Consider the following 23815-nt stretch of genomic DNA (forward strand, 5'->3'; position numbering starts at 1 on the left):
AGTCAAAGCACATTAGCTTTGTATTTCATGTGATTTCCAGATTATTTAAAGTGTATGTTCCTGGAATACCGACCTGATGCAACAATACTTCTGCATTCAGTTGTTTGTGATCTAAAAATACTCCACATGCCACGTTAAAGTCTGTTGAGCTGTTTTCCCTTCGCAATAATCTCTTGTCCACCTTCCAACATGTCGGTGGCGGTTAAACTCTGCTCTCAAACTATTCGGTTCAGAAGTCAGAGCACTTGTGACTTGAATCACGTTGTGCAGGAGACCTTTCTCTAAACCCTGTAACCAAAACAGCCATAAACATTCAGCTAGTTTGACGGGGAAGCACACACATGCCTCGTCTCCAAACCAGTAATTGACAGTGCATGATGTCGAACACTGTGCTGCATACAGATCCAGTAATTAAAGAAATCTTGTAAAAAAAAAAAAATTTTTTAAAAAGGCTTTGTTATTATTCAAGACTTTTAAATGATTTATCATTTCTGTCTTGGCAGTATTTTATTAGTTCACATTGACCTTGGCACCTGGCAGCTGACCTCTTATCTCACTTGTCTTGTTTCCTTTTTGGCCTCCTGACTCAGTGGCCGCAGTAAGAGCAGCTTTAATTATAGCCACCACAGCATTCCTTTCCTACAGAATAGGGAGAGATAGATAGATAGTGTGCTCAGAATACAAGAATCTACAAAAATAAAGAGCGGTTCAAGATAATTCAAGCCATCCACATTACATCGTTGTCTTGACATTTGTCTCTCTCTGTCTCCCTCTTTTCTATTCATAAGACAGGAACAACAACCATGGGTCAGAAACTGGAGAAGCTGTCGGAGAAGGATGAAGAGTCGCTTGATAACTCGGACTGGTCGGGGCAAACGGAAGAGACCGAACAGTCGGAGACGGCGCAACAAGATGACAGCAGAGATCAGGATGGTGGCAGTTTTGCGACCCCTCAGGGTATTGGTTGGATTAGGGGGATCAGTGTCAGTGGCTCGTCCACTGGGCTCACACTCGCTTCTGCACGTACAGACCCCCAAACTGGACAGCCAATGAGGCCTTTAGGTCAGCGGGAGCACCCTCTAAACACCAGGGGAGAGCGGGTGGGTGGAGACAGTGAGAGCCGGAGTGTCACTCGGACTGCAGAGGAGTCAAGGACTGCCCTGAGCCCTAAGGAGACAACTTTAAACAAAAGACAAGGCTCTGAGAGTAAGGCTGTGGTCTATACTGGGACTAAAGCTATGGAGGAGCAGGGAAATGGGAAGAAATCAGATCTTGGTCGCAGCAAGTTAGGTCCAGACATTCAAAGTCTATCTTCCTCATTCAATCCCGGTAATGAGGACGACTTTGTGGTGCTTGAGAAGGATGAGACTTGGATGTCATCTGATGGGGACATCAGTTTGGGCAAAAGGAAAAAGATAGAGAATCTTCAATCTTCAAGAGTTGAGGAAGATGCTTCTGCTTGTGGTGTTAACCTTCCACAAACTTCCAGGAATGACCCTCAAGAAAAGGCTAATGAGATGAAAAGCAGGAGAAGATTAGACACAATTCCAGTCACGACTGACGGTGTGGAAACACGTGCTGGGACTTCACCCGAAGCCTGTTTTGAGAGGGAAATGAGACAACATTTGGCTGAAGTGACAGGCAGCAGGTGTCTGCTAAAAGGAGTCGGTCCCGTCGGAGCTGTCCACGCTGGGACAACTGGGCGAGGAAGAGCAGAGAGGGAGCAAAACAGGAACAACCACAGCAAGGGGCAAGTTTCTAACATTAGCAAGGAGCACCTGTCAGCACAAAACAGCAGCTTTGTGAAAAGATCAAGCAAGAGCAGTGAGGATTTAAAAGACATGCTTGATGAAGCGGGCCAGTTTCTTACGCACGATAAAGAAAACAACGATTCAGAATTTGCAGCACAAAAAGCACAAGTGGGAGCGGATCAGTCCCATCAGAACAGGTTTGCTGGTGCCGTTTCCATGAGGGCTAAAGCAGGTAGTTTGTGTACAAAGAAAGAGGACAGCAGAGTGTTCTGCAAAGCAGCCGACTGTCAGCCCCCTAGTGCTGAAACACCACCACTACATGACAATCCCTCACTTTCACTGGAACAATGCGATCCAAGCCCTTGTCTTCTTCTGCCAGAGAATGACGGCTGTGATGGAAAGATACAGGTCGCGAGTTTAAAGAGGGAGAGCAAGCTTGTTTGCTTCTCCGCTGTCATCACCCCGCCACCTTTAACTCAACTGATGCCAAAGAGGGACACATCCGTGCCGACACAACTCGGTACAAGCATGGGGAAATCACAAATGGTGCCAGATGCCTCGTGTGATTCTCAAGACGAATCTATGCCGAACGAAAAGCTCAAAGTTAAAGGTCCACCTCCGCCTGTACCCAAAAAACCTAAAAACCCGTTTATAAAGCTCAAAACTGCACAATTAAAGTCTACTGATGTGCAAAGAAGAAGCAAAGGTCATCTGCGTTCTGAAGAGAGGGTCAAGAGGAGACACACATTTGATTTTTACAAAGATCTTCCAGACGACACTCTAACTAATCAGGACATGTGCTTGATGTGGGACGACAGTGGCCCTTACACGGCGCCAATCAACGCACGCCGTCTGTCAGTTGACCTCAGCCCTTGGGAGCAACTTTCACTCGGACGCATGGACGATCAGTACGGAGACATGATCGACTATGACTACTGCGCACGTGTGGCACATCTGTCTCCAGAGGAAGAGCAGCCAAACTTGGACATGTTGCTGAGAAGAGAATTCCTGGAGAGACGATCCAGATTCAAAAGCTCGCCTCCTCCTGTCACAAAAAAGGCGTCCACAGAGACTCTTCAGAAACCGCAGGTCACATCGAACAATGAAATCCAAAGACCAAAACCTGCTTATTCAGAGGGAAAAGAAATCTACCCTGAGCTCCGGTCTGAAAGAGTCAGCAATGACAACCATGGTACCTATGGTACGCGTAAAGACAACCACAGTAGCTATAGGGATGCAGGAAATGGCAATGAAGTGGATTCATACAAGCCCGTGGCGAAAATCATCAAAGAAACTAATCAAATGCAGAGACATCAGGCCAGGGTCAAACCTGAAGTGGCCAAACCTCCGGTTCGGGTGGCAGAGGAGGGTCCCAGTGTGAAAGTATCCCAAATGAAGAATGCCTTTGACGTCCCAAAGAAACCCAAAGAGAGACCACCGGAAGCACAACAATTTCCAAAAAAAGGTAAAGACCTTGCAATGTCAATGTCGGAGACATCAGTTTGTTTTTCTTCACTTTATTTAAATAGTGCATTTATACACAAAAAAAAACCACATATGTGTTGTATTAGGACGAGGGGGTACTTTCCAAAGTGCAAACCACGGACTGTCATGAGGAAAACACTTCAAATTTCATGGTACAACTTTGCTTGAGGGGTTGATGGTTTACTGTGAGTTAAAACACTTCACTGTTTGGATATAAAGCGAGTTAAGAATGAATGTGTCACATTAGGCAGATTTTAATAATAAAACACAAAAATATGATTTTACAGCTCCAAGTCTATATTTTAAAATGTTATATTTGGCTCCAATCAGCTCTAAGTAGATTTTCGCTTTCTATTAGCTCATCATTTTAATTTTACAGTTTCCTTTAGATCTGTTGATGTATTTTTCCTCTTCCAGTAATGAAGTAACAGGATCTTTCTACTGGATACACAACATTTTAACTTTTAAGCCTAATTTCATCAAGAGTCTTGTTTTTCTTGTCTGGTTGGGTAAGTAATTCAATATGAAACAAAGCAAGGTTTCCCCAAGCAACATTTCCCATGGTCTGAACTGTGACTCTGTATCATTTACATGATTATTGAAGACAAAATAATAAATCCACATTTCATCTCTCATCCGGTCAATCAGTTGACTAAATCAATTACTTCATCTGTGACTTGGTTGCTGGGTTTTATATCTGCAGTTTGAATGTTCTCCCTGTGTTAACCTTAGATTCCTCCCACACCCCAAATGCAAGGCTCATGGTGAACTCTTATGTGTATAAGAGAGTGTAAATGTGGTAGCTTAATTATCCCCGTGGCAGTCTTGCAAAGTTGTGTAAATATATTCTGTGAAAACATTAATGAAAAATGTAAAAAAGACTGAATATGTGGTGTGTGGATGAATCACAGACTATGGGGGTTTCTTTATTGTATTTGGGCAGTGCAGGCTGGGTGGGATTGGGTGGGACAGAGGGGGAGGGGAGGGATCATGAAACAAACGATGCTGCTGGCACTTAAAATTCACATTTCTGCATAGCTGAACAAAAATGCATTCATTCAGTGGGTCTACTTCCAAAGGCACGAGGAGGATGTAGCGACAAACCCAGTTTTCCTGCAGCCCCATCCCCATTCACACAGCCTCAGGAGATTGTTTCATTTGCGCATGTGCCGTAGCCTCTCGTCAACGTACCCCATTGAACTTAATAACGATGAGAGTAGACGATTGCTAGTCTTCCGCAGGTGAGAAGCGGACAGGAGATGCTCCATTCGTCAACCGGCATCTAAAAATACTCGTAGATTTAAATCACTATCCTCCGGGCCACATATTTGCAAGTCGGGAAGCGACGGACACTAGATCAACGTCCTGCAGGACAAGGGCGCGCCTAAACTACCAGACTCATGTGTTGTGATTGATTACCCCCGTGCTTACGAAAATCGTGCATAGAGTTAGGAGGTAAGAAAGCCTGAAGAAAGTCTATTTTTGCATTGTGTATGTTGCATGTGATTTGTCGGTCGGGGTGGCGCAGCATCCATTTAACTCGCCGGATGGGTTTGAAAATGGGAGCAGCCCAAAACCTTGGGTGGAAATATCTGCACTTGCGTCAGCTGGCTGTGGTCCACCGCGGCTAACGGCTAGCAGCTAGCAGCTAGGCGGTTCCCCGAGATGCTAGCCGAGCGGCGGGGACGCAAAACACACCGGCGGGCTGCTGGAGCAGTCGAGACACAGCACACCTTTTAGGCTGTGTGGAAAGCTCTGTGCGTAGACGATGCAGAAGTCATTTGGCTCAGTGTGATGTTGTTATTATTGCTATTATTATTGTTATTATTATATTAAATCACTCCCATTGGGTTGCCTCCCCCTTGTCTGCGGTAACGTCTCTGAGCATCAGCGGATGTTCAGACGGGACCAGCCGCGGACCAGCTGCCGAGGCTGGGCGGCGGAGCACGGGAACACGGTCCCTGATCATCAGCTTTGCGTTAAACTCGCCTTTCACTTATTTTACAGCTTATGTGTTTATTTTTTAGGAAGACGAATCGTCTTACTCAGCCATGTGCTTCCCTCTCCAGTGATGGTCACATCTGGAGCGTAACGTTACTCGCATAATACAAACCTCCTAACGAGGTCCAGCCCGCTGCTAGCTTAAGTTACCCAAAAATAAATAAAGCTTTTCCCACGACTTGGTTTGGAAATTAAACTGGCAAGAAAGTTTAAAATCACAACTAAGTCTCGTCGCCATGTTAACATTTTATTCACAGGGACTTGGCATACCGGGGAGGAGGGGACAACGCGCTTTGTGCTAACGCCTGCTAACGTTAGCTAGCCACCATTGTTTAACGTTAGCACAGTGTCGCTGTTTCCCCTTTCAGTGACTCATTTGAATATATTCAGCGGACGCCTTTTAAAAAGAAGCCAACATGCCCGTGCTATAACACGCTGAGGTTGACTTGAAGTGATAGCGAGTGCATCTTTGGTCGTGGTCACCCACTTAGACCAGACAGGCAGGGAAACAGCAGACAGAGAGGCCATACTCCTGCAGGGCTGCTGATGGCATTGTTATTAATGCCAGAGAAATTCCCCTTCAGCTTCCACTCTTGGGTGACGATATCACAGGATTAGTCTGCAACTGCTGAAACAAGACAGCGAACCACCATGATGCTCAGTGGTGTCCTGAGTCAGGTGGTGATATGGAGGAAAAGAGCAAACGCACTATGCATGACATCAACTGAAGCCTGCAGGGGCTGAAGCAGCACTTTGAGTCAGATGCATCTTTAGAATGAGTATATCTTGAATGGAGCAAAGATTTTGGCAGAGGGAACACGCTGTTCTGGTCTCCTGTCAACTGTATAGTGCTGTACTGTCCAGGCGGGATGCTGCCTGCAGCCACACATCACTGGCTCTGTGGGGACGTTGTGCTGTGAACTATATCAAGGGCAAGGATTTGAGTCATAAAAAAGGGTCATGTCTCGTAATCCAGTTTTTGACTGCTTGTTTCTTTTATATCTCAGGTGAAAATAGATACAGATCTGCACAGTATGGTATCTTGTGGAAGAGGATACCATCTAAATTAAGATTTTAAGTTGATGTCATGCGATGGGACCTCACTTTCTGACAGTTCAAAAATTAAACCATTATTTGGATTGAAGTTATCCCGTTAAATACCTATTTGACTCCACAGTCTACATATTAACGATCTAACAATCAACTTCATGGAAGAAACATTAAGATGTAGTGTCAATTAATCGCAATCACACCCTTGTCGAGCTCTAATCAGGCCAACAATTGAATAACTGTCCTAAATGTTATTATAATTGTTTTGATAAAAGAGCAATGATTCATCTTTTCCATTTTCAAAATCCATGACTGCGTGTGAAGAAGCGGGGGTTTGCATAACTGGAGAACAATCCTGCAGCCGGTATAAGCGTTCAGTCCGTCGCTTCAAACTGACAGCTTGATTACCGCCCTGAGACATGATATTTTCTACATAATTACAGAGTAAAACATGCCATTAAAATTATGGAAAATCTCCCAATACCCTATTTTTGGGGAACTACAAAAAATAATGCTAAGACGAGTAAAGTTTTAGAAGAATTTTCATCACGTTTTGGCTGCAATTTAGACCTCACCGCCCCCAAAGTTGTCTAAATACCAACAATGGAATTTTTCTGTGAAAACAAATGACTAGTCCTGATGAAGGGCTTCCCTTGAAGCTGAGGGCACAAGTGAGCATGAAAGAAGAAACAAGAAGAGGATTGCAAGCTTGAGGCTGCAATAATAAATATAATCAACAATTATCCTCTGATTTCTCTTCACAGATATGTTGCGGCGAGTTGTGCGACAGAGCAAGTTCCGCCATGTTTTCGGTCAGGCTGTGAGGACCGACCAGTGCTATGATGACATTCGCGTGTCCAGGGTCACATGGGACAGCTCCTTCTGTGCCGTCAACCCCAAGTTTGTTGCCATCATCATTGACGCCAGTGGGGGAGGGGCCTTCCTTGTACTCCCTCTACAAAAGGTAAGTGGCGCCGTGCCACACCCTCTCATTTCAAGACGAGGGCTACACTGTATCATAGCATAGCGTTCAAGACATGTCGCAAATCAATCCCTTATGCTTCTCGGTCAGCAGACCTTCAGCACACTGCTGCTGTGACCCTGTGCGGCCGCTCCCCGAGGCGCGTATCTATTGTAAAAACCAGAGATAATCAATGTTTAAATCTGCCTGGTAGTAAAGCCATGCAATGTGTATCATGTTACGGTTGGCTCATTGAACACATGATACTCCCAGAGGGTGCTGCATCATCATAGGCCACTGGGTTCAGTGAGTTTTATTCACTGTACAATGCTGTGCCTGTGGAGAAGCAAGTGTAACTTTGGTGTATTCAGGTAGACTGATGTATAACGAGGATGGCAATAGATGAGGTCATAGCAGGTGAAATGAGTTGACTTTGTCGGCCTCATTAGTCTTTGGATCATAACAGGCCCAGAAGATTGAACACATTCATGACATTTAGCTGTGTGCTTACGTTGGTTTTCTTCTGAATCCTCGAGTTCAGCACATACAATCTTGAGGAAATACTGGTTGACATGTCGCGGATAAAATGTTTTTTGATATTCAATGAATATCTTTCATTTGACTTTTGAGTGCACTTTGTGAAAATGTACAATCATTACTGTCGTTCTCTGGTTTTAGCGCAGCATGAGGACGGATGTGCGATGAGGCTGCCGACGGTCATAAGAGTCTGAAATTGTCTTGTAATCATGCAAAGCACCGAGCATTACTTCCCCAGGATAGTTAAACTAGCTCTGTTAGTCGGTCATTTTCATATTCCTCTGACAGATATCGGCTTACAGGAGGGTGTGACTCACAGTCTTTGTAACAATGTTGTCTTCTGTATCTCAGTCTGGCCGTATAGACAAGGCTTACCCGACAGTATGTGGTCACACGGGCCCGGTGTTGGACATCGACTGGTGTCCTCATAACGACTTTGTCATTGCCAGCGGCTCGGAGGACTGCACGGTCATGGTAAGGACACGGTTAATCTCTCCAAGATCGCGTGAGCTTTTCATTGATTTTTTTGGGGGGGTTTAACGGCGTAACCACTGTAACTACTTGAATCACCAATCACATTACATTTTACCCCCTACAACGTTTGATTTTAGATCTAGAACATGCATATAATGGGCCTGTTGTATTTTATCCATATACTGTAATCTAGTAAATAAATGTAGATAATTCTTGAGACTGTGGTTTGTAGTGTCTTTGAGTAAGAATACATGTTTTCCTGTGCACATATGACAGACTGTCAGACCTTTACTATTCAGGATTTGTTCTGCATAATAATTTCAGTGGACAGATTTTTGTCTGTAATGTAACCAGTTTCATTTTCTGCCTCAGGTTTGGCAGATCCCTGAGAACGGGCTGGTGTCTTCTCTCTCGGAGCCCGTGGTCGTGTTGGAGGGCCACTCTAAGAGGGTCGGCATCGTGTCCTGGCATCCCACCGCTCGCAACGTTCTCCTCAGCGCAGGTAACCTTTAGACTGAGGCCCGTGGTACACCCCGTACCCTCGGACTGAAATATCTGTTTTGGTAATCGTCTGCCAGTTGTCCGCTGTGCACAGCTGAACTCCAAATCGGACCAATTATATCTCTCAGACTGCCTTCCGTCATGTCATGTTGCTTTGTGTGATGTAAAGGGCTTAAAATAACCATGTACTCGAGGGTGTGTGTAGTCAGGCTGTGCTGCATGTGTCCATTTAAGGGTGTGACAACCAGATCGTCATTTGGAATGTGGGCACGGGCGAGGCCATGATCAACCTGGAGGACATGCACCCTGATGTTATCTTTAGTGTCAGCTGGAGCCGCAATGGCGGCCTGCTCTGCACGGCCTGCAAGGACAAGAAGGTCCGTGTCATTGACCCCCGTAAAAAAAAGATTGTTGCGGTAAGTGGAAACGCTACGGGGATTTGGGGCTTGGATGCTTCTTGTGTGGAATAATCTTTCCCAGAACCCCCCCCTAACCCCCACCGAGCTGTTTACTCAAAATACCTACAAACACTGCAGCCCAATCTGACAAGTGTGTTTCTGTTTTTAGGAGAAGGACAAAGCTCACGAGGGAGCGCGGCCAATGAGAGCGATCTTTTTAGCCAACGGAAACATTTTCACCACTGGATTCAGCCGCATGAGCGAACGCCAGCTGGCTCTGTGGAAAGTTGTACGTCACCGGAGTGAATCTCATTCATTTCTTCACACACTGATTCATCACATAATCGCATGCTTTGTGCAGCTTCCTACGTGTTATACAAGTCCAAATATGTGGGTTTACATCAGTTTCTCCTGTGCTGCCTGAATGTGAAATGAGGTGTCTATTTTTCATTTAACGTTTTAATTTTCATTACACTGCATCTCCAGGTGGGGGCGGCAAATTCAAAGAGATTTCACTTCTCCAGATCTAATTTTAAAAAGTCGCTTTATATTAAATAGCAGATTTCCTTATTGGCTATAGTTGAGAGATGTGCTATTCATCTCCAGGCTTTAGTGCCGCTTACTTATACTTATTTTTATGTTTCCAGGAAAACATGGATGAGCCCATATGTGTTCAAGAGATGGACTCCAGTAACGGAGTTCTGCTGCCCTTCTATGACTGCGACACCAACGTAGTCTACCTGTGTGGCAAGGTTAGCGGCCTTGTCAAGAAATGCCATATTTCATTTCCCATTTCTGATCACTTGATTCACAAACTGACTCTGACTGTGTGTGCTCAGGGGGACAGCAGCATCCGGTACTTTGAGATCACTGACGAGGCGCCGTTTGTTCACTACCTCAGTACCTTTTCCACCAAGGAGCCCCAGAGAGGCATGGGCTACATGCCCAAACGAGGCCTGGACGTCAACAAATGTGAAATTGCAAGGTATTGCAGTAATTATGTTTTTTTTATTTTTTTTAAATTATTATTCAGTTAGTTTGTGGAGCTAACATACTTTATAATGTTGAGTCCTATTAAATACCCATAATTGTTAATAAGAGCAAATCAGCTTGAACCAATCTATTTTTACATGTAATGTCTTCACCCAAACGTTGCTGCAAGAAAGACATATGCAACTAAGGATTATTTCCTTAACCAGAAATCTACAGATTTTTTTTCAATTTCTTAGTCTATAAAATGTCAGAAAATAGTTTTTAAAAAATTACAAATTTCCCAAAGCATAATTAACTAAATGAAATGTCCCTGTGCGACCAACACTTAAAAACCCAAACTAATAACTAAATATATTCCTTTCTGCTAAAAACAGTTACCGTACACTTTGTAAAGCTGTTGTTTCCGAGTGTCTGTTTTAATATTTCTTTCATGTTCCAGTTAACCGTTTTGCGGTGTCGGATTTTAATCACATATTATTAATCCTGTAGGTTTTACAAATTACACGAGAGAAAATGTGAACCAATCATCATGACAGTCCCTCGGAAGGTACGTCTGTGTTCATATTGAGTGATGAATATGTTCTTTCAGTGTCGCGTCCTCTTCCTCCGCTGTCCTCCTCTCCACATGACCTGTCCTCTTCCTCCGCTGTCCTCCTCTCCACATGACATGTCCTCTTCCTCCGCTGTCCTCCTCTCCACATGACCTGTCCTCTTCCTCCGCTGTCCTCCTCTCCACATGACATGTCCTCTTCCTCCGCTGTCCTCCTCTCCACATGACATGTCCTCTTCCTCCGCTGTCCTCCTCTCCACATGACATGTCCTCTTCCTCCGCTGTCCTCCTCTCCACATGACATGTCCTCTTCCTCCGCTGTCCTCCTCTCCACATGACATGTCCTCTTCCTCCGCTGTCCTCCTCTCCACATGACATGTCCTGTGTCCTCTCCGCCAGTCGGATCTGTTCCAGGACGACCTGTATCCCGACACAGCCGGCCCCGATCCCGCCCTGGAGGCGGAGGAGTGGTTCGCCGGAAAGAACGGAGGCCCCCTCCTGATCTCACTCAAAGACGGCTACGTCTCCACGAAGACCCGCGATCTGAAAGTGGTCAAGAAGAACGTCCTGGAAACCAAGCCGGCCACAAAAGCAGAAAACGTCCCGGCGGTCCAGAAGCGCGCTTCTTCGCAGTCCTCAGTAGTGAGTGTCAAACTTCGGTTATTTTTACTTCAACTCCAGATTTCTTACTGGATTTTAAAACAGATTATTATTATTATTATTATTACTGCTGTTTCCTCTCATAAAAAGCTCCACTTTTTTTGCTGACATTTGAACTTTCCTCATCAGAGTAATTATTATGGTTGAAACTATTCACAAAAGTTATGGATCAGCACATACTTTTGTGTTTGGGTCACAATTCATTGGAACAGCAAGGAAAACAGCTGGCGGGCTTCATCGCCTGTTGACTCTGTGCACATTTTTTGAAGTAGATAAACAGACGTTACCACCTACAAAGATCTTCTGTAAACACTGGAAAGCAGCCTCTTGAAAGCCAAATGAGACGACTAAAGAACTCGGCCCCGCTAACTTTCTCTCTGTTTCTGAGCAGAAAATGGAGCAGAAAATGGAAGATAAACTGGAACAGGTACTCCGAGAGTTCAAGTCACTCAGGGACCGCGTCATTCTCCAAGACCGTCGAATCGCCAGACTGGAAGATCAGGTTGCCAAGGTTTCCATGTAAGTTACGGCCCCACTTCTCGGGACCGTTGGTTGTTTTTGGAGAGTCGAGTGGACGGGTCCGGCCGCAGCCAAATTCTCAAGATTCGGCTTCATTGAGCTCGGCTTCGTCCTGCGACGAGACCAAGCCCGACATTCCAAGATGAACTTATTTGTTTTCCTCATCAAGTCTCCAGTTTCACACTTTGCCCCGACACAGACGAAAAGGAAAAACTCTCGCAGCTCATGCACACATTTGAAGAAAAGACATTTTGGTTGAAGGAAAGTCTTAACTTTTTTTTTTTTTTTTATTGTGGTAAAACATTCTTATGTGAAGTTTGTACTTACTACTCAAAAACTGTATGTAGCAGAAGTATTTCCATTGTTATTTTGTGTTGCCAAATATGAACCGTGTGCCGTTTCATGCACTGCTTTTACATTTATTTTCTCTCCTGTTGTACATTCCAGTTGCAACCTGGTAGGTGGATTTTAGTCAAGCTGGATTTTTTTTTTTTTTTTAAACAATAGCTGTTGAAATGTTTTCCTCCCACCAGTTTGCTCATTGATAACCATCAGATTTATGAATGTGGAAGAATTATTTTTAAGCGTTTTGTTCCTGTTCTTCTGGGCTTGAAATTTAACATTTGGTTTTATTGGGGAGGGGGGAGGGAGGGGGGTTGCATCTCTCTGGTGTAAATGTTGTGCAAATGTAGTGGTGCCTCTTGTCACTGTTAAGGGTCAAACTGAAGTCGCCCTCTCCGGTGCAGTTTTGTGTTGGGAAGGGACCGCTCACCCAGCTCGTGTGTTTCACTGAACCCCTGACAAACAGTTCTGTGCACATAATAAAGAATTTACACATGAAAACCTCTTATTTTCTTTTCATTTTTTAATATTCATTTGGCTTTTATCACTCTCTATCCCTGCAGGTTGAGTGTTGAGCCTATTGTGTCAGCGGGAGTTGATATTCTGTCGGTTGACTAATTATCAAACGTGTTCGGTGTTACTTATTTTCTGACCCGACGATGGAGCGACAGCAGTACTCATAAGGACATTTGCATGTTTATTGAATAACTGCTGTGGCAAATACATTGTTTTTACTTTGGTGTGAAGTCTATTATAGTTGTTTATGGGATACGCTCACATCTTTTCATGATTTAAAAAGACTAAAAATTCTCATCTCAGATTTTCATACCTCCATTGTGCATTTGAGTTTTCCATCCATCTGTCCTTTCACTCGGTCCATCCTCATGAAGCAGTTTCCACATAATTAAGAGGGAATTTCTTAAAATTTGGCACAAACATCCTCTTTGACTCAAAGATCTGATTACATGTTAGTGGTTAAATTGGATTGTGACCTCACAAAACATTTTTGGCCCAAAAAATTGAACGCTTATGTCAATTTTACACAGATGTCTAATAGGACACAAAGTGACATAAATCTTGACTGGTGGGTGGAGGCAAACAAACCAGAGGCTGTGATTCTAGTTATTCATTGAAGATTCAAGATGTTTTTGCTGTCATATGCAGATAACAGACAGTTATTCTATACGATGAAAATCTTATTTTGCTCGGTCCTATCACAGAATTACAATAAACTTGAGGTGAAAAAAATAAAAGATATAATAATAGTATTGCTTTGATAAATATGATAGTATTGCTACAATAAGGAGCTGGTTTTTAACATTAATATAGTAGAAAACGTCCACCTTAGTTTGGGCTGTTGGCTCCAGAATCGGCATCATACGTTGCACAAGGAATTTGACAAGAAAAATGCTCCAAATCTTGGATGTTGTACCTTTTTAATTTAAAAGCATCAGCTTTGCTAGATGTTGAACGTATGCTCCTTTGTTTTTATTTCTTCGCTTTTGTCATATTTGAAGGCATGCTGGGTTAAATTTAAACATGCTATTTTCCTTGAGATGAAACTGCACTTCAGGTTCCCACATGACCAGAAACAATGAGGACATGACTTCTGTAACTTTATGAGCAGCTCCTGTCTCGTGTATAATCTCCTTCACAAGTACGTTTTACTACTTTAATCAAAAGACCAGTAAACTTAGAAGAAAGCAGCAGAAGTTTATCTTCATGGAACTTTTTTGTTTTTTCTTAACTTTTCAAGTTCCTTTTTATTTTTTTTACAACCACATCTTCCTATGACTCAGCAGTACAGGATATGACCGTTGAGATTTCCACACTAGATTAACATTGCCATTTTGTTACAGCGTACAATAGTAAAACATTTTTACTGTTGCATATTGGTCTTTAAAGCAAAGCAACAAAATCACGCACCAAACCACCACACTTCAAATCCATTCATGGACTTTTATATCTATTTAATTTCACTTCGACATAACAGCGTCGTGTATCTGATCCTGTCACTGTGGTCCACTATCAGCGCCTTGAAGTTCCTGAGCTTAATGCGTTTTACTCACAAGCCACGTAGCTGTAATCCAGTGATCGGTAGTTGAAGTGAGAAACAGAACTGAGTACTTCCTGCTATTTTATATAAAGGAGTGTTCAGATCATCAGGACATGCAGAGCATCAGCGCTCCATAACTTTCCATCAGAGAGGTAAGACATATTTAATGATTGTAAGGAAAACAAAATTCTGATCATTTTTACTTACTCGTTGATGCAAGATTATGTGTGTTTGTGGGGAAAGTGTTTGTCTGTATACGGATTTTCTGAAAATGTCATATAGAGCTGGTTAAAAAAAAAGTGTGTCAACATTTCCTGTTTCTTCAGTCATACAGAAAGCATGTTGAAGCTTTGAGGATGTTCTCTTCGAGAGGCTGAAATGAGCTGAGCTTCTATCTGATTGTAGCCTCACGTCCACGTGCTTCACCAGCAGCGAGGTAAGACACAGTTTCTCTGAGGACGCATTTAAAACCTTTGCTCTGGATAGACATGTTTCTGCTTTTGTGATCTACCGTTTCCTTTCATGTAAGGGTGTTAAAGTTTACTAACTGTACTCTGTAAAAGTTATCTTCTATTTTTTCACAAAGCAGGTTGATTTATCCTCATTGTTTACTTCAGATCTAAAATGTATTTCTTCAGAAAATTTGTTTTTTTCGCTGCCTTTTACCTTTCGATTTAAAACAACTTGAAATGTGGATTCTGATTGTTTTAAAGAAAGATTCAAATTTACTGTTCAATGCAATAGTTCTGTTTTTCCCTGTGAACATGTAGCAATGGGTGTGGTGAAAGACACATGACCGTTTCATCGTAGGCTGTCACTAGAGACACATGACACATTGTTTTTTTTATGTGTGTGTCTTTTTTACTACAACTGTTTAACTGTTTTCTGAACCAAACGCTTGCATTGCATCTTTTCTATAGTTTCAGAAACAACGATGATGCCACTCACCATGAAGACATACCTGGCTGTGCTATGGGGAGTATCGGTTGTGTATGCTATGGAGTCTGACATGAACAAAACCAGCAGCATTAACTCAATGACTGAACCTCACAAACCTGCAGAGATCAGTGTTACTTCCCCAGCAGAGCCCACTGTGGAAACAAAAGAGGCAATCGGCACTGACAGGACAGAACCACAAAGGCTTCATACCCCCGCAGCAGTGAACACAACTGCAGGTGCAGCACATCCTTCCCACAATACTGTGATCTTAGAGACTGCAAACCCAAGAGAGGATCAGAGACATCAGCAATCAACCACCACTTCCACATACACGACTCCTCGTGCAACAGCTTCTTTAGCAGCAGTGTCTGTGTCTTCGCGGCAGCCTTCGTCCACCACTAAGTCTGAAGTTCCATCCAAGTTACCTCCCGTCACCTCTCCTGAAAATGTCCACGCTCCAGTCTTCAACCAGACCCCCAGCGTTCCCGCAGCTACAGCCACAACCACAATGACAGCTCGCCCCACCTCTGAGGCAGAGGTCTTTGACCCCACAAAGAGTGAGGCATTCCCCACCAGCGCTGAGCTTGTGTCTACGTCTAAGCTTGTGACTAAAACCTCCGTCGCCACATCGCAGTTTCCTGGCACAGCAGGGTTGAACTCTAGCGCTGAGTCTTCCACCGTCACATTCTCTCCCATTTCCACCAGCAAAGTCTCCACCACCGATGTCTCCACCAGCAAAGTGTCAACTACCAAAGTGTCAACCACCGATATCTCCACCACCGATATCTCTACCACGAATATCTCTACCACAGGTATCTCCACCACCAATATCTCCACCACCGATATCTCCACCACCAATATCTCCACCACCGATATCTCCACCACCAATATCTCCACCATCAATATCTCCACCACCGATATCTCCACCACCAATATCTCCACCACCGATATCTCCACCACGAATATCTCCACCACCGATATCTCCACCACAGGTATCTCCATCACCAATATCTCCACCACCAATATCTCCACCACCGATATCTCCACCACCGATATCTCCACCAGTCCTTTAGGAATCCTGATCCCTCGTAAACACAACAAGTCGCCCGTCCCAACCACCAAATCAACTCCGTTGACCACAACAGCACCTGGCGATGTCCCAAAGAGACCACCCGGCACCGAGGTCCAACCCTGCTCCACTCGGCACGCTGCAAAGCGCTGCCTCATCGCCATCGCCTCCCTGGCTGCATTGGCCACCGGTTTCATGGTCTCTACCATCATCCTCTGCACCAAGCTGTCAAAAAAGAAGTACAAGGTCAATAAACCTCAGCCGGCAACAGAGATGATGTGCATCTCGGCCCTGCTGCCCGAGAGGAATATCACCTACTCAAGACAACGCAATCCAGTCACTAACGGAGTCCTGGTGATCCACGATGATGTAGACAGCGATGAAGACGGAGGAGATAACCTCACTCTCACCAGCTTCCTTCCAGAAAATGATCGATTTGTTTAAATGGAATTACTATTTTTTTGAGCAGACCTGTCTGATGTCAGTGAAGCGGAAACAGTTGCTGCTTGAATAAACTGGCACTTCCCGTTTGAAGTTTGTGGTTTGGCTTTGCGGCACGATCCGCCGCTGTGGGGGAAGAGACGTAGACACACAAACACAAACAAAACAGTGTCGTTCAAGAACCCTGAATGTATCTGCCACTTGGTGAGGTACGGTCATCAAATGTGTACTTCAGGCAAGAGTTGCATAATTGTACACTCCCACAGGAGTCAAAGTCAGGATGAAGACTGTGATCAAAGACGTTTTGAACATCCTGAGCGAAGCCGTGATGGTATTTCACTTAGCAACGGGAGACAGGAAGGCTTGTTTTGTCAAGGGACTAGTGTTCCTCGCAGACACTGTTCCGATTACAAGTGATGTCCTGGTAGCACTGTGGCTTCATTGTATAAACGTTGTCATTTCAATAATGCTAAACTGTATATTACTCTCTTTATGTGGGTGTTTCGACGCAGCTTCTGCACTATAATTTATTAAACTAATTTGTCTTATTTAACGGTTTGGGAATGCTCTATTTTAAAGGTCTGTTGTTGTGCAGAAATATAAGAAATACTCAAAAAATCCAATTCCTTTCTTCAAATGGATAGCTAAGAACTAGTTATTCAGATCAACTTTGTGCAGCAAATGTTCAACACAGCTCTGTTTCTACTGTGCTAAGGTGTTCTGTGTCCTTATGTGTCTCTAAATGGTAAACAGTCACAATAAAACTGAACACTCTGTGGACTAAGTCAGTTCCCTTATTCATGACAGGCTTTATAAAAGGCTTTTCTTCTACGCTGGACTGGATTTCATATTCACTTCCCTTCCTGTGAAAAGAAAACAGAGTACTGAATGCTTATTAAGGCCCCACAATGAGCTATGTGCCACTGAAACAGACGCTGGCGACTATCAACAGAGCTGAGACAAATGTAAACCTGGAGAAGCAGGACTTCATTTCATTCTCCTGATGACCATATACAGTTAGACTTGTCTTGACTGATCACAAACACAGTAGAGTTGCCAAAAATGCCTCTGCGCGTATACACAATCACTTGTCGGGCTCCCTCGTACGCAGTCACACTCTCTCCCTAAAGTGGTCACACACGCCGTGTGCGTTTAATTGCCTAAAATTCCCCTTCTGACTGTTGTGGGGTGTTTGGTCTGCACAGGAAACATTAACCTCGTCCTGCATAGCTGGTCACTCTCACAAGCTGCTCTCTGACTCTGTCGGTCCCAGCAGGCCTGCTGTTAGGCATCAGTGTCAGAGGCTGAGGTTGATGAAAAGGCCAGACTGTCAATCAGAGGCTCTTTCTGCAGAAATCATGGCTAGATATTTTAAAAGAGAAGACGTGTTGCAGATGACGATGTGTGAGGAATTGTCCGTGATGTTTTATGGTCGTAAATGTTTCTTAATTCCGCCGGTGTTGTCTTAACCTTGCATATCCATGGAGCCACGCAGGACATTGGAGGAGACGGTCCCTGCCCCCACTGCACATTAAAGACTCCTACCTAACAAGAACAATCTGTGTGCAGGCCGGCGAGCTCAGACAGTCCCTAGGAAGCTGAAGGGGGAGGAGAACAGTGGAGAGGCAGAAGGAGGGATTTGTCCTCCTGGTGAACAACATTTTTTGCACTATCCAGACCGACCTCCAGCCTGAAATCTGAAACTGCAGAAGTAGTGTGGCTCACAGAGCATTTGCAACTCTCAGTTCACTTTTTTCAGACTGGTTTCACACATCTTCCATCAGAGGGAACTCTCACAGAGACACTTCTTCTGCCGCGGTGGATGGTGAGTAAAATATTTGGACATTTCATTCTTTGAACGTTGCCCACTCATAGGGCATTTTGGGGTTTCTTAATGTTACTTCACATGTTGATTTTTAAGAGGGTGACAGCATCATGATGTCTTCAGGGCAGTATTCTGCCTGAGGAAGAAGCCTGAGACCACGACAAATAAAAAGTTAGTTTTACTTAAGTTTTAGTTAAGTTAGTTTATTGCAGTGGACCTAAGATAGAATCTAGGTCATAGCACTTTTTTCTCTCTCCATTTTTGTAAGTTAAGAGATGGTCCAAGTGAAGATGAATTCCCTGTGTGCATGTGTGTGCATATGACCTTGGTGTTACACGCACATGTGCACAGGCATGTGTGGCCATGTATATTTGGTCTGGGGTGAGTGTGTGATTAATTCTGAAGGAAAAAAACATCCCGACCCCCTTTTTCCAGATGGGAGCAGAGGCTCATGTTGCCCAGCTTGCACACAGATGGAGCAGAATAAGAATAAAAGTGTGAGAGCTGCTGCTAGTCGACACACAGACTGAGCAGTGAGCTGATTTTTCCAAATAAATGAGTATTAAAGCTGTGTTAAAAGGCCAGTTCAACCAAATTTAAAACTATACAACCCTTGTGATACATATAGCTACACAGCTGTTTGTTAAAAATATATATATATATATATAAATATCTGTCAGCCAATACTAGTGCCATTTCATCTGAATGAGTAAAAAGATTAGACCAAGCTGGGAAGCCGATATATTTAGCTTTATGGCAAATCAGCAAAGACCAATGAAAAATATAACTTCTGTTTTGGTAAAAAGTGAATTTGAAGAAACTCTGCTATGCTGCAGAAATAAGTACAGTATAAATAAGGTGGTTCTTTGCAATTCATGGCTGATTTCACCCCATGGCTCATTGCTTCTTAAGAAACTTTCTTCACACTGACGTTTCAGTTTCTGTCATTTTCAGATCCTGAGGGGAAACCATGCTACCGACGGGCCTTCAGCTGACTGCTCTGTGTGTGCTGTTTTGCATCAGCGGCAGCTTTGCCACACCTCTGTCGCTCTACAGTATTGTAGAAGGAAGTACAGATGAGGAAGATCTCAGCATTTTAACTTCCTCTCTGCCCACCAGCAACATTTCCTCTGAGTACCAAACCACACCTGTTGGGCCCACCCATGTGGAAACGGACTTTCTGAATGGAGTTGTGGACTTTCTGGAGGAGAACATGCTTCTCATCCTTGTTGCAGGTTCTTTCATCCTTCTTGTCTTCCTTCTTGTCTGTGGGGCAATTGTCATGAGTCGCAGGCGCAAAGTCAACGCCTACTACCCTTCTTCTTTCCCCTCAAAGATGTACGTGGACCACAGGGACAAAACCGGAGGTGCTAAACTCTTTAATGAAGTGCCAGAAAAACCCGCTCCAGAGCAGGAGAGTGAGCCAGTGGACTCTCACAAGCAGCTGCAGGCAGACATTATGATGGCGGCCAAGAGGCTGCGCACACCAAATAAATGTGTTGACGCTGCAGAGGGAAGGGATCCCAGTCAGAAAGTAGCAGACCACAGTCCCGAGGACAGCTCTCATCCAGATGGCCGCATCCTGGACCAGCAGCTTCCAAGTCTCCCTCAGGGAAAGGATCTGTGTGCGCTTTCCGACAGTGAAGCAGCTGCAACGGCAGGAAGCCTCGAGCTGAATCCTCCAGAGGAAGATGATTCACAGGAACCTTTAATGGGCAGGAGTCTGCGGCCCACCTCCATGCATATTCACAATGACTCTGCTACACTCCAGCTGATCGCAGGAGAGAAAACTGCATTCTAACTATTCTTATCACTGACCTGAATGTATTTTTTTACGCTTTTAAATCCATGAGTGGAAATTTGTCAACCAGATATTTTCAAAGATGTATCAAGGGAAATGTAAAATGTTTGCTAAATTCTAATCCTGGGTGCTTTTTTTCAATGTTATGTTTATATTCTGTGCAGGGAAATGCATGCAACAACCCGTTGCTTCGCACCGATTGGATATATCTTTCATACAATATTATAAATATGTTTTGAGTAACCTCATTAACATTTGGTAGAAAACACAGATCAGTGATTGCATGTTCAAGATAAGTAAACTATAGAAAACCACAGCCTGAGAAAAACATTTTGGTTTCAGGATGCTTTTATTCAACAAAGCATCAACAAAGCATTACTAACTAATCATATAAAATACACTTCAAACCAGTGGACCCTTTCAATGTTTCAAGCCACTTTTTTTAATTGCATATCCAAAAAGGTCAGCGCTTAGGGGGAAGCTGGAATAATCACCGTCTTCATCACACCCTTCAAACTAAACACTTCCCAAGCACAACATCTTACAATATAACGCAATCTCAAAAATAAAAATCACCTTTGTACCCAAACAGCCCAAACATTGCTTATTGTGCGTTTACATGACTGGCTAAGAAGACACATTATGCAGGGTTACAGGACCACAGACTATAGAATATAGAAAGCCTGGTGTGGCACTGCTACAGAGGGATGATGATTATGATGGTGTACTAGTCATCAACATACTAGGTGTGCCTCTTCAATACTGCAGAAAAGTGAGGATTCTGGATTTCTGTTACTTCTCCTCTCGACAGCAGGACGCAAACAGTGGCGGCCGGCTCTGAGTGAGTGCTCTGTTTAACTGCTGGCGCTGACTGCCTCCTGCTGGTCATCTTGTTGCTTGAAGCGATAGTCAGCCAGAGCGGCCTTGATAGCATCCTCTGCAAGCACTGATGAGAAACAATTTGACCCATTAAATATACAAACAAACATGGAGCAGTTTGGAAAGGAAGAACATCATCTTTTTTCTTTATCCTTAATAACTTACTGGAGCAGTGAAGTTTAACCGGTGGAAGACAGAGCTCTTTGGCAATGTCAGTGTTCCTTATTTGCAAAGCTTCGTCCACCTGGAGAGAAAAGCACACAGCTCGTGGAACCGCGAAACTTTTCCAGCACATTATCAAATATGAGCAGAGCAGCATGAATAAGAATAGGAAAAGCAATACATGGCCCTCCAAAAAGGCAGAGAAAGAAGTGTCTGTAGTGTGTTAACTCACAGACTTGCCCTTCACCCACTCAGTGGCCAAAGAGCTGGAAGCAATTGCAGAGCCGCAGCCAAAGGTTTTGAACTTGGCATCCACAATCTTCCCCATGTCGTCCACCTCAATCTGCCAAAATCAAAGTTTTACTCAAATGCCCAAGAGGAAATGACTCCAAATACAACCACTGGAGTAAAAAAAAAAAAAACGAGAAAACTTTGCCATTATAATTCAGCCTAAATGGCTGTGTGTATAAAACGAGTGTAATCCATCTGTGCTTAGTGACGAATGTACCTGGAGCTTCATTACGTCACCACAGGCTGGAGCGCCCACCAAACCCGTCCCAACATTCTTGGAGCTTTTGTTCAACGTGCCGACATTTCTCGGGTTCTCATAATGATCCACCACCTCGAGAAAGGAAATAAAGGAAATACTATGTTAGGAAAGAAAACAAAGGGTCAAAGTGAGTGTTAGAAAGTTGTTGAGTATTCCACCATCCTGGAAAAAATGTGAAGAAGTAAAACAACAATAGCGTCTTGGGAGTTGTTTTGTATTCTACGACAATCAGAAAAAGAGTCTTGAGCGTCACAGTTATACAACAACAAGTATTCAACGTTACGTAAGAGACATTAAAATAAACAGATTAGGACAGGATTTCATTGTCAACTAAATAAACTCCTGCGTCCCGGCTCCCCTCCCCTGTGTTGCTGCTGAGTCATTCTGACTAAACATAAAGTGGCTGGCATCACAACACATCCAATAAGGACTTATGTAATACACATATTTGGAATTATACTACATTTGTTCTCAAAAGTAAGTTATACACATATTTTGATCTTCAACCAATTATGTGGTTTAGAATACAATTACTTAAGACATCTCGTCCATCTTACAGCTTGTTAAGCAACATGTATGTACATCTTTATGATAGCAAATACACAACTTTCTCTCCAGATGGGATGTCAGATTTACAGTCAGTTACCTCGCAGCCAAAATAGGAAAATTCTACATCATTCAAACATTATGAGTCATTCTGATTACCAGCATAAACCAATTTTACTTGAATGTATAATTGAAAGATACTTAAAGATAATTAAAAGATACACTTTTTATACAGAAGAACATGTGCAGGTTTCCAGCACACTGCTTAACGCGTATTAATCGGATGTGATTCAAGTGTTAAAGCTGTGGCGATGGTCACCCTGTGGGGCAGATTAGTGACGTCTTCAATTTACTGACCAGCAGGCATGAAACAAACATTAACTACAACTAATGTTCGTTCACGTGCCAGCTGTTCACAAGTGCCTATCTTTAAGTCACACTGCCCTTGGTTTGCAATGTTTAACCAGAGTTATGACATCAGAGTTATGACACCAGAGTGATGTAACATGTTGGTATTTGTATATACAACCATATAGAAAACTAGCGACATGGTTAACCAGCTGCATTTAATTAATTAAGCTACCTGAGCCGTGTGACCAGACTCACATACTGCTGATACTCGTATTAAACTAGAAGCAGCGAAAGCTAATGCTAATATTTGTAAACATTAGCCCAACAGCAGCAAGCACGCAGTGACCCCGGTGTTACGGTGCAACAGGGTGGCCTGTTAGCCGTCCTTTAGCGACGCTGTAGCGGACTAAAAGAGTTTTACCTTCTCGTGGTAGCAGCACTGGGTCATGAACTCTGGAGCAGAGAGCCTCCTGGTGAGGAAAGCCAGAGGACTGAGACACTTGCGAGCTACGGTACCCGCCATGTTGACAGTCAAGGGGAATGGCGCAGTTGGATCGTAGAGGGGAAGACAAGTACCACGAGACCAATACGTCACTTGAAGGGAGGGGCGAAAACGATCACGTGTGCGCATGCCCAGTTTACGCGAAACAGTGGAGGGTAAAGATATTTTTCTAATCAATTAAACCAATTAAAACACATTTTTATTACAAGTTGGGTGCAATCAATCTTTTTTTTGATGAATCGATATGTGAAAAATAGCTAAAAAAAAAAAATTGCCCAACACAACCACCCAGAGCCTATGGTGACGTCTTCAAATGTCTTGAGCAATAGAAATTACAGAAAAAATATTGAGGTAGGCCTTGTAAAAATATCTAAAAAGGGTACTTAGAACATTACGTGGTAAGTGTTCTATAATGTAGCCAATATTACTTAAAAAAGCAGAAGGCATATAATTACATACCACTGCATTATGA

The 23815-nt window shown here is 43.5% G+C and overlaps 4 protein-coding genes across 5 annotated transcripts; 3 read left to right on the forward strand and 1 right to left on the reverse strand.

The window, feature by feature from the left end:
• The first annotated feature begins 4412 nt into the window (after nucleotides 1-4412).
• Nucleotides 4413-12723, forward strand: coro1cb (coronin, actin binding protein, 1Cb). Of its 2 annotated transcripts, none has more exons than XM_068574155.1 (11): nucleotides 4413-4691; nucleotides 7052-7251; nucleotides 8137-8259; nucleotides 8632-8761; nucleotides 8995-9176; nucleotides 9328-9447; nucleotides 9806-9910; nucleotides 9998-10143; nucleotides 10641-10698; nucleotides 11101-11343; nucleotides 11753-12723. In XM_068574155.1, exons 2-11 carry the CDS (start codon nucleotides 7054-7056, stop codon nucleotides 11882-11884), a joined length of 1437 nt encoding a protein of 478 aa, XP_068430256.1. In that variant the 5' UTR covers nucleotides 4413-4691; nucleotides 7052-7053; the 3' UTR covers nucleotides 11885-12723. The 2 variants fall into 2 exon arrangements, with proteins under 2 accessions (XP_068430256.1, XP_068430257.1); XM_068574156.1 differs by lacking the exon at nucleotides 4413-4691 and adding an exon at nucleotides 4903-4993.
• A 2489-nt stretch (nucleotides 12724-15212) lies between these two features.
• LOC137783837 (P-selectin glycoprotein ligand 1-like) lies at nucleotides 15213-17416 on the forward strand. Its single transcript, XM_068574174.1, has one exon. The coding sequence runs from the start codon at nucleotides 15213-15215 to the stop codon at nucleotides 16728-16730; it is 1518 nt and encodes a 505-aa protein (XP_068430275.1). The 3' UTR covers nucleotides 16731-17416.
• A 1001-nt stretch (nucleotides 17417-18417) lies between these two features.
• tmem119b (transmembrane protein 119b) lies at nucleotides 18418-21063 on the forward strand. The gene is made up of 2 exons (XM_068574824.1): nucleotides 18418-18552; nucleotides 19507-21063. Exon 2 carries the CDS (start codon nucleotides 19523-19525, stop codon nucleotides 20351-20353), a length of 831 nt encoding a protein of 276 aa, XP_068430925.1. The 5' UTR covers nucleotides 18418-18552; nucleotides 19507-19522; the 3' UTR covers nucleotides 20354-21063.
• Nucleotides 20684-23399, reverse strand: iscub (iron-sulfur cluster assembly enzyme b). The gene is made up of 5 exons (XM_068574825.1): nucleotides 23263-23399; nucleotides 21903-22016; nucleotides 21627-21737; nucleotides 21398-21476; nucleotides 20684-21299 (listed from the first exon to the last, which is right to left on the reverse strand). Exons 1-5 carry the CDS (start codon nucleotides 23362-23364, stop codon nucleotides 21208-21210), a joined length of 498 nt encoding a protein of 165 aa, XP_068430926.1. The 5' UTR covers nucleotides 23365-23399; the 3' UTR covers nucleotides 20684-21207.
• Nucleotides 23400-23815: the final 416 nt, after the last annotated feature.

The sequence above is a fragment of the Clinocottus analis genome, unplaced genomic scaffold (genome assembly GCF_023055335.1).
Source record: "Clinocottus analis isolate CAN_PGR_092001 unplaced genomic scaffold, fCliAna1.0.p SCAF_13, whole genome shotgun sequence".
NCBI classification, from domain to species: domain Eukaryota; kingdom Metazoa; phylum Chordata; class Actinopteri; order Perciformes; family Cottidae; genus Clinocottus; species Clinocottus analis.

Excerpts from the sequence above, each read along its gene's own strand:
- coro1cb (XM_068574155.1), top strand. The coding sequence starts at position 7,054 with ATGTTGCGGCGAGTTGTGCGACAGAGCAAGTTCCGCCATGTTTTCGGT. Across the intron at positions 7,252-8,136 it reads TTGTACTCCCTCTACAAAAG|TCTGGCCGTATAGACAAGGC; the intron begins GTAAGTGGCGCC and ends TCTGTATCTCAG. Across the intron at positions 9,448-9,805 it reads AGCTGGCTCTGTGGAAAGTT|GAAAACATGGATGAGCCCAT; the intron begins GTACGTCACCGG and ends TTATGTTTCCAG.
- LOC137783837 (XM_068574174.1), top strand. The coding sequence starts at position 15,213 with ATGATGCCACTCACCATGAAGACATACCTGGCTGTGCTATGGGGAGTA.
- tmem119b (XM_068574824.1), top strand. The coding sequence starts at position 19,523 with ATGCTACCGACGGGCCTTCAGCTGACTGCTCTGTGTGTGCTGTTTTGC.
- iscub (XM_068574825.1), bottom strand. The coding sequence starts at position 23,364 with ATGGCGGGTACCGTAGCTCGCAAGTGTCTCAGTCCTCTGGCTTTCCTC. Across the intron at positions 22,017-23,262 it reads AGTGCTGCTACCACGAGAAG|GTGGTGGATCATTATGAGAA; the intron begins GTAAAACTCTTT and ends TCCTTTCTCGAG. Across the intron at positions 21,300-21,397 it reads GGTTAAACTTCACTGCTCCA|TGCTTGCAGAGGATGCTATC; the intron begins GTAAGTTATTAA and ends GTTTCTCATCAG.